Source organism: Anthonomus grandis, chromosome 24 (assembly GCF_022605725.1).
Source record: "Anthonomus grandis grandis chromosome 24, icAntGran1.3, whole genome shotgun sequence".
Lineage (NCBI taxonomy): Eukaryota > Metazoa > Arthropoda > Insecta > Coleoptera > Curculionidae > Anthonomus > Anthonomus grandis.
In genome coordinates this window covers 1,681,228-1,689,078 of record NC_065569.1, presented here as the reverse complement: position 1 = coordinate 1,689,078, position 7,851 = coordinate 1,681,228, and the positions used below count along the sequence as shown (strand labels likewise).

General features: G+C 49.9%; 1 protein-coding gene across 1 annotated transcript; it reads left to right on the top strand.

Annotated features, from left to right (window-relative positions):
• The first annotated feature begins 6,689 nt into the window (after positions 1-6,689).
• On the top strand, positions 6,690-7,598 carry LOC126749304 (uncharacterized). Its single transcript, XM_050458987.1, has 3 exons — positions 6,690-7,066; positions 7,323-7,503; positions 7,556-7,598. The coding sequence occupies exons 1-3, from the start codon at positions 6,884-6,886 to the stop codon at positions 7,561-7,563; spliced, it is 372 nt and encodes a 123-aa protein (XP_050314944.1). The 5' UTR covers positions 6,690-6,883; the 3' UTR covers positions 7,564-7,598.
• The last annotated feature ends 253 nt before the right edge of the window (positions 7,599-7,851 follow it).

Sequence of the window (7,851 nt, the reverse complement as noted above, 5' to 3'; positions counted from 1 at the left end):
CTTGAACACAAACCCCCACAAACCATAACTTCTGTTTTCTTACATCCTAATTATTGTAAGGAAATTGTGAGTAATAATCACGAACATTTTGACTTTGATTCATATTTTGAAGATTGGTTAATTCCTGTGAATCATGCGGCGAACTTTGCTGCTGCAGGTTATGTGTATAAAGTGGACCTGAGGGTAGCTGAGTATTGTATAAGGCAATAGATTGCCTATTTTCAGGTGAAATATTCAGACAAGATTCTCTTTTTAGTGTGCCTAATTGGGCTTCAAACAAAACCTCATTAATAAGTCTTTCGGCATAAATTTTCATTGTGGACTCAATCCTCCGCAGTTTTTCAGCAACGTTTTTTCCTATGATATCAAATTCATCCTCATTCCTTGAAGATTGCAGTATTTTACCCACCATAGCTAGAATTTCATCACTTTTGTCCTCATTGCAACTTTTTTTATGTAGCTTTCGCTTATTTTTTGTAGACACACTAGAACCGCTTGCTTCAGAAAATGATGGAGTCAGTCGGCTTAATAATTCATCTTGATTATTGTTGCCTCTGTCGCCATCACTATTACCATTCTCAATCTGAAACAAAAGAAAAAGGTATTATACATAAAGTGGGAAAAAATCTCTTAAGTATTTATTTTATTTATTATTTTTTTATTTTTGTGGCCTTACCTCATGTAAATAGTTTTCGGTGTCATCAGTTCCTAAACTATATAGGTCTCGGTATCTCTGAATCCTTCAAAAATAGAAGCAGCGAATAATACCAGAGACTTGGCTTATAAATGTCGTCAATTCCTGATCCACTTTTGGTCGAAGCTGAAACTTTTTTGAATTCCTTCCGAAAACAGCTTCTTAAAAAATTAATTTTTTTCACCACATCGTCTTTCTTAATTTCCGGATTTAACTGTTTCATATGATCCACTAAAACTTTATAAGCTTCCTCCTTCTTAAATTTATCTGAATATTCTTGCGATTTGACCCTCCATAAACAAGGGTAATTTCTGTACAAGTCAATAAACTCCGTCAAAATTTCCCTCTCTGTTTTTCTAGTTGTTTTTTCTTCTTGGTCTTCCATCTTACGCTTTTATTCTACAAATATTAATTGACAATAAACAAAACTTGAATGAATATTGAATATCTAACCTCCAAATAATGCCCAAATGCATGGAGCGTTGAAGTGAAATAACCACACACCGCCGAGGCTGACCTTCAGTTTTGCACGAAATATCAAAACACTCGGATATCTGTCGAGCCGCGCCAGGGACTGAACGCTCCATCAGTTTTCGCCCACAGACACAAAAATTTACCTGCACAAACAGAGACTCGCGGACCGGCCTTCGAGTCAAACTGTGTGTAAAAAAAAAAAAAAAACGCGACGCGAAAAGGAGTGCCCACCACCTCCCCCGGCGCTTTTACCTGGTTCGTTAAAAGCATCCGGGCCTCTCTGGCAGACGTTCCTTCGGGTTTCCGGGCCAGAGGCCTAATAAACCCTCCAGACATCTCGACGTGAGACTACAGAACCAGCTCGGTCCCCCGCCCGGCGTGGGGGGACGTCACCTTCGCTCTGCACCCCGCTGTACGCATTAAGCGGGGCTTGGGTCGTCTCATCCTGAAAGGAAGAAGATAGTTACTATGTCTTGCTAGTGTGTTGCTTACGGTCGTTCTGTGTTGTTGTCCTTCGAAGTTCTCTGTCGCGTGTTGTCCTGGTCGGGGCGTCAGGTCCGGGGGACCGTTTGGTCCTGGCGGGCCGGTCGGTCCTGGAGGGCTGTTGTCCCGGAGGTCCGTCAGTCCTGAGGGTCCGATTGTCCCTGAAGGGCCGGGCGGTCCTGGACCGTAGTCCTGGAGGGCCGTGCGGTCCTAAAGGTTCGTTGATCCCGGAGGACCGCCGGTCCTGGGGGACCTGGTAGTCCTGGAGGGCCGGGTGGTCCTGGAGGGCCGGGTGGTCCTGAAGGGCCGGGTGGTCCTGAAGGGCCTGGTGGTCCTGGAGGGCTGTGTCCTGTATCCTGGAGTCCCGTCGGTCCTGAAGGTCCGTTGGTCCTAGAGGGCCGGCCGATCCCGGACCGTAGTCCTGGGGGACCGTGCGGTCCTAGAGGTCCGTTGGTCCTGAGGACCGCCGGGCCTGGAGGGCTGGGTAGTCCTGGAGGGCCTTAAGGTCCTGGAGGGCCTTAAGGTCCTGGAGGGCCGTGTGGTCCTGATCGGCCGGTGGTCCTGGTGGGCCGGGTGGCCCTGATCGGCCGGTGATCCTGGTGGGCCTGGTGGTGCCTGTCGGCCTGGGGGTGTCTTCTTCTGGATGGGTTCCTCAGCTTAGAGGAGTTGGGATTTCGGCCTCCTGTGGTTGCCTGCTCTTCTTGCTGGTGGGACGGGATCGTAGTCTAGGAGTTCCTCTAGTAGCGGGTGTCGTGCTGCCTTTACGAAGTCTCTCTGTGCCTTGTTCTTTAGGTGCTGTCTAAGTGTGGTCCACTGGAGGTCTCTGAAAACGATTGTGTTACGCACATACCAGGGTACATTCGCTGCTGTCCTCAGTAGCCTGTTCTCAAACCGTTCCATCCTTAGCAGGTATGACTTGGCTGCGTATCCCCAGGCCAGGGAAGCGTAGGAGAGCTGGCTTCTTGCGATGGTCTTTATGAGCGTGAGCTTGGTGCTCAGACTCATGTTACTTTTCCCACACATGATGGGGTAGAGCTGGGCCATTGCTACCCTAGCCTTGAGTAACGTTTCCGAGGTGTGCATCCTCCAGGACAGTCCTTTTTGTAGGGTTACGTCAAGGTACCCGCGCTGAAGGACTCCACCGTACGTCTTCCTGCTCGATGGTGACGGGTCGAGGGGGCGGGCGCCTCCTCTTGGTGAAGAAGACGCCTTGAGTCTTCGTGGCGTTGATCTGGATCTTCCAGGTGATGCCCCAATCCACGATCCTGTCCATGGCCTCCTGCAGTAGCCCACGGATGGTTTCACCAGCGATGGCAGTGCAGACGACAGCAGTGTCGTCAGCATAGATCGCCAGTGCGGTCCGCGGGGTCCTGGTCGTGGGTGAAAATGGAGTATAGGAGGGGCCCCAGGACTGACCCCTGGGGAACTCCCGCCTCCAACTCGTGGATCGCAGATCGGTCGTCACCGACCCTCACACGGAAAGATCTGGAAATGAGACTCTCACGAGATGTGTTACAGACCTTTGTGGAAAATCCCGCTTGGATCATCTTGTAGATGAGGCCATCCTGCCACATCCGATCGAATGCCCGAGACACATCCAGGAATATAGCTCCCGTGGATTGCCGTCGGTTGAATCCCCTGGCAACCGTTTCCACCAGTCGCAGGACTTGGAGTTTCGAGGAGTGTCCTCGACGGAATCCAAATTGCTCAGGCGGAATGATGCCTAGGGCCTCCGTCTCTTCGCTCAGGATAGGCATGATGGCCCTCTCCACCACCTTGCTGACTGCTGGGAGGAGGCTGACTGGGCGGTAGTTCTGTGGGAACTTGCCGTCCTTCCGCGGCTTCTTGATCGTTACGATCTCGGAAGTCTTCCATCTGCTAGGCCAATGTTCCAGCCGGAGGACCGCGTTTACGATCGCAGTGATGTAAGCGTGCCCTTTGGCTGGAAGCATCCTGAGCATCTGGTTGGTGACACCATCCGCGCCAGGCGCCTTCTTCTTCTTCAGTCGCCTGGTGATCCCGGCGATGTCCTGTGGGCTGACTGGAGCAGGAATCCTTTGGATGGTTTCCTGCTCGTCCAGTTGATCGATGGCATCCGTCACTTCCTCCTCATGAGTGTCATCCTCATCAGGGTGGTAGTTCAGGCGGCCCTCTCTTACTATGGTGTCGGCCAGCGCTTCCGCCTTTTCATGGTCGGTGTACACCATTCCACGGGTAGAGTGGAGTGGCGGAATCCGAGCCTTGACTCGGTGGAGCGCCTTCTGCATGCGCCAGGCAGTCTGATCCTTGCAGTTCAGGTCTGCAATCTTTGCGCCCCATTGTCCATCTCTGAACGCGCGAAGTTCGTCTCGGAGCCTGGTGCTGTGCTGGTTCAGGACTCTCTTGTCCCCGTCCGCACCGGTACGTGCGTAAATCCGGCGAAGTCTCCGGTTTTCTCTAATGAGAGCCTTGAGCTCCTCGGTCGGTTCACCGTCCGGGCGAAGGTACTGGACAGTCCTGGACTCTGTGGCTTGTTCGTAAGCCATCAGTATGGTGTTCTCCAGGTCTCCGGTGGCCTCATCCAGTTCAGCCGACGTGGTGATTGTCTCTGGGATGTGTGCAATCACTTCGAAGATTTCCCTGAAACGAAACCAGTTTGTTTGTTTTCTAATGTATTCTCTGTTTAATACTTCCCCGTCTCCTAGAGTTAACAGGACTGGATTATGATCAGACGTTCCCTCCGTGAGCGTCTCGATCGCGAACTCATGCCTAACGCCTTTCATGATGGCGAAGTCCAGCACAATAGGAGTACCATTTATCTGTGGGAGGTAGGTTGGGAGCTCCAGACCCACCGCCACAGCTCCATAGTCCTCGATAGCTGTGAGGAGACGCCGACCATCGGCGGTAGTCATGGCGCAATTCCACGCCCGGTGTTTACAGTTCCAGTCTCCTATGGCCACTCGAGGGTTTCTGCCGCTAAACAGAACCTCAAGGTCCTCTAGGTCGACCGGAAGCTGGGGCGGCTTGTAGACCGAGGTGATCCAGATGGGGCCATGTACTGTGTTCACCTCCACAGTAATGGCGTCCATGTCTGTATCCTCTGCCTCAGGAAGGTTGTGCCTCAGTCCTGCTCGGACGAGCAGAGTCACACCGCCACGCGCTGCCCTGTTGTCATACCTGTACATGGTATAACCTGGGAAGCTCATCCTGATGTGTTCTGTCATCTTGCATTCCTGAAGCGCAAGAACGTCTGGCCTGTGTTCCTCTAGGAGCTCGATGATCTCCGGCTTCCTGGCACGACAGCCGTTGACGTTCCAGGAGATGATCCGCAGGGAGCTGGGCCGGTCCTGAGGGGTGCCTTTAGCACCTCAAGGCCGCCTTGACCTGCTCGACGATGACAGATCCCAGGGCAGCTATGATGGCTTGCACCAGGTCATTGCTTACCGCTGGAGTCGTCTTCGGGGGCTGGCTGGAGGCAGCAGCCCTGGGAGCGGCCCGGGGGGCAGCATCGTGGGAGGTGGTTGCCTTGGGGGCGGTAGCCATGGGGGCGGCGGTCCCGGGGGCGGCACCCTGGGGGGCGGCAGCTCTGGTGGCGGCCTGGGGCTTCCTCTTTGGGAACTTGGGGCATCCTCTGTGGCTCGCAGGGTGCCCTACCTGCTGGAAGTTGCAGCAGAAGGCGTTCTTGGGCTCTCCTGCCGCTGGCTTCTCTTTTGGACAGTCCCGTGGCCTGTGCTTCCCTCCACAGGCTGGACAGCGAACCGGGTGGTGACAGTTCGCATGGGTATTTGGCACTGGGTATTTTGGCCTGGGTATTTTGGCGCCCTGGTCTTTGACACCTATAACATTGAGAAGGCGCAGTGTTGCTCTTTTGTTGCTCGACACTTACCACTAAGTCGAACATCCTGTTGATGTTGAAGACCTCTGGTTTATCGGTCTTCACCAGAAAGAGAGGCATGGGTGCCTTGGTCCTCCTATTGGACATCTGTTTGACCTCCCCCTGGATGTCAAACATCTCACTCAGCTCCTCCTGGATGTCCTCGGGCTTGGTATTCAGTGGCAGTCCTCTGATGACTGCATGGATCTTCCTGTCCGTACTTAGGGTGTAGGTATGGAAGCTCCTCTTGTCCTCCTCGAGCTGCCTGGTGAATCTCCTGAACTCATCAGGGGTGTTCACCACGATCTTGGTTGAATTCAGGGTGACCTTCGCAGTCTTCACACTGATGTTATTGGATTTCAGTTTCCTCCTAACCTCAATCCAATCATCAGACCCCTCCAGGATGATTGGGGGGATTTTAGCCTTCACCTTCTCTGCGTAGGTCCTGCAGCCTTCGCAGCAGGGGTGATGGGGGCCTCTCTTATGGGAGCGGGGGTGGCAGGGGACTGCAAATCACTATTATTGTTAGTAGGTTCACTTACCTTTACAATCTCTTTATCCGTGGCAGGCCTTTTGGTAGGCTTCTTGGCACTGGGTGGTGCCTGGCTGGTGCCATCATGCTCCATATCACTCTCACTGTCACTGGACGTCTCGCTAGAAGAAGATGAAAACACCTTCCTCTTTGGTGTGGGGGCGGCGCTGGAGGCGGCGGCAGCAGCATACGAAGGCGGCTGCACCTTTGCAGCGGGTCCTTCCTTGCTCTCCGCTTCCTCCTTGGCCCTCAGTTTCCTCTTGAGCAGCTCGATTTCAACTTTTAAGGTTTCAATCACCTTTAAAAGGTGATTTTCCCCCGGTGGCGGTCTTCTTTTTCATCGGCGTGGACGGCCGTGGTAGAAGCTTAAACTTCCTGGAAACCATATTCCTCCTTTATGGTCTGGTAATAGCAGATTTTCACTTTGGCGCCAAAACACACGTGGTGGCTTAACGTCTACGAATGAAAAAAGTCTTGCTCTTACGAGTGTCGCCTCGACTGGAAACTGTGTGTGTGTAGGGAGCTTTATATTTATACGTTTGGGTCGCTCTGAGATTGGTGGCTCGCCCAAGCGCAGGCCACGCCCCCCCAAAGCAAAAGCTGCAGCCGGACTCCGTGTCGTATGGAATTCCACTGATTGATTCGATTCCACATGACCGGCACTCTATGCGCAAAAATAGTCGCCAGAACGCAACTCGTTTAATCGCTTTAAGGCGAGATGTCCGGACGTGTGGTTTTCAATACATTTGTTTACGTTTTATTTGACAGCTGATTTTTTTGCCTTTGTGAAGTTCATGAATTTTGTTTTTTTGGTGTTTAACATTGATTTATCAATTAAGTACTTATTATGAGGGTTCGTGCCGAAAATTGGCAGATGTTGCTAGAACTCTGTGAGGCAAATCCAGAGTTAATAACAAACAAATTTAATGGCCCTGATGGCAAAACAAAGGGGCATGCTCTCTGGCAAAATGTTGCCCATAAATTAAATAGTCTTGGATTTGGTGAAAAAACCAAGGATGAATGGAGAAGGGTGAGTATTATCAAAGTAAAGAAAAGTAATATAATCATTATTATACCTACTTAGTTTTTTATATGAAATTAATAAATAGGTATAGGTACTTACCACTTACCTTCTTACCTATACCCACATTAGTTCCCATTTCCTTTCTAGACATAATAATAATATGTGGATGTAGGTATGAGTAGTGCTTATCTTTTTTGTACTAATATTATTAAGTACCTATTATACATAATATAAAAATCGGATGCATGACTTTTGGTTTTAGGCATTAACTGATTGGAAGTGCAAAACCAAAGCAAAAGCAGCCAAAATAAAACTAGAAATTAATAGAACAGGTGGTGGTGCTGCTAATTATATTCCATTATCAGAAATAGAAAACAGGTTGCTTGCCCTCATGGGCTCCAAAGCTATAGAGGGGGATGTAAATATTGTGGAACTTGGCTTTGGTAATGTAAGTGTATTTATATTACAACAGTGCAATATAGAGGAATATTTTAGTTTTTTAGAGTTGTGTGGTTTTGTATTTTGGAGAAGGTACTATGGTGAATCGTTGATTGAATTATTACACTAAGTATTTTAAATGTCTTATGTATAAATCTTACAAAATGCTCTAGAATAATTTAATTTTTGCTTATTTTTAGGAAACAAATATTTGTTTTGTGGAATTGAGGCTGACCATTCATTGGACCACCCTTACACTAAAAAGGAAAATTGCCTCTGGCTTCAATGAATAATATTTCTACAGCCGCACCAAAAAGGAAAATCACTGAGTCAACAGCTCACCCTGTAAAACG

Coding starts and splice junctions, on each gene's coding strand:
- LOC126749304 (XM_050458987.1), top strand. CDS start 6,884: ATGAGGGTTCGTGCCGAAAATTGGCAGATGTTGCTAGAACTCTGTGAG. Junction 7,067..7,322: donor CCAAGGATGAATGGAGAAGG/GTGAGTATTATC, acceptor TTTTGGTTTTAG/GCATTAACTGATTGGAAGTG.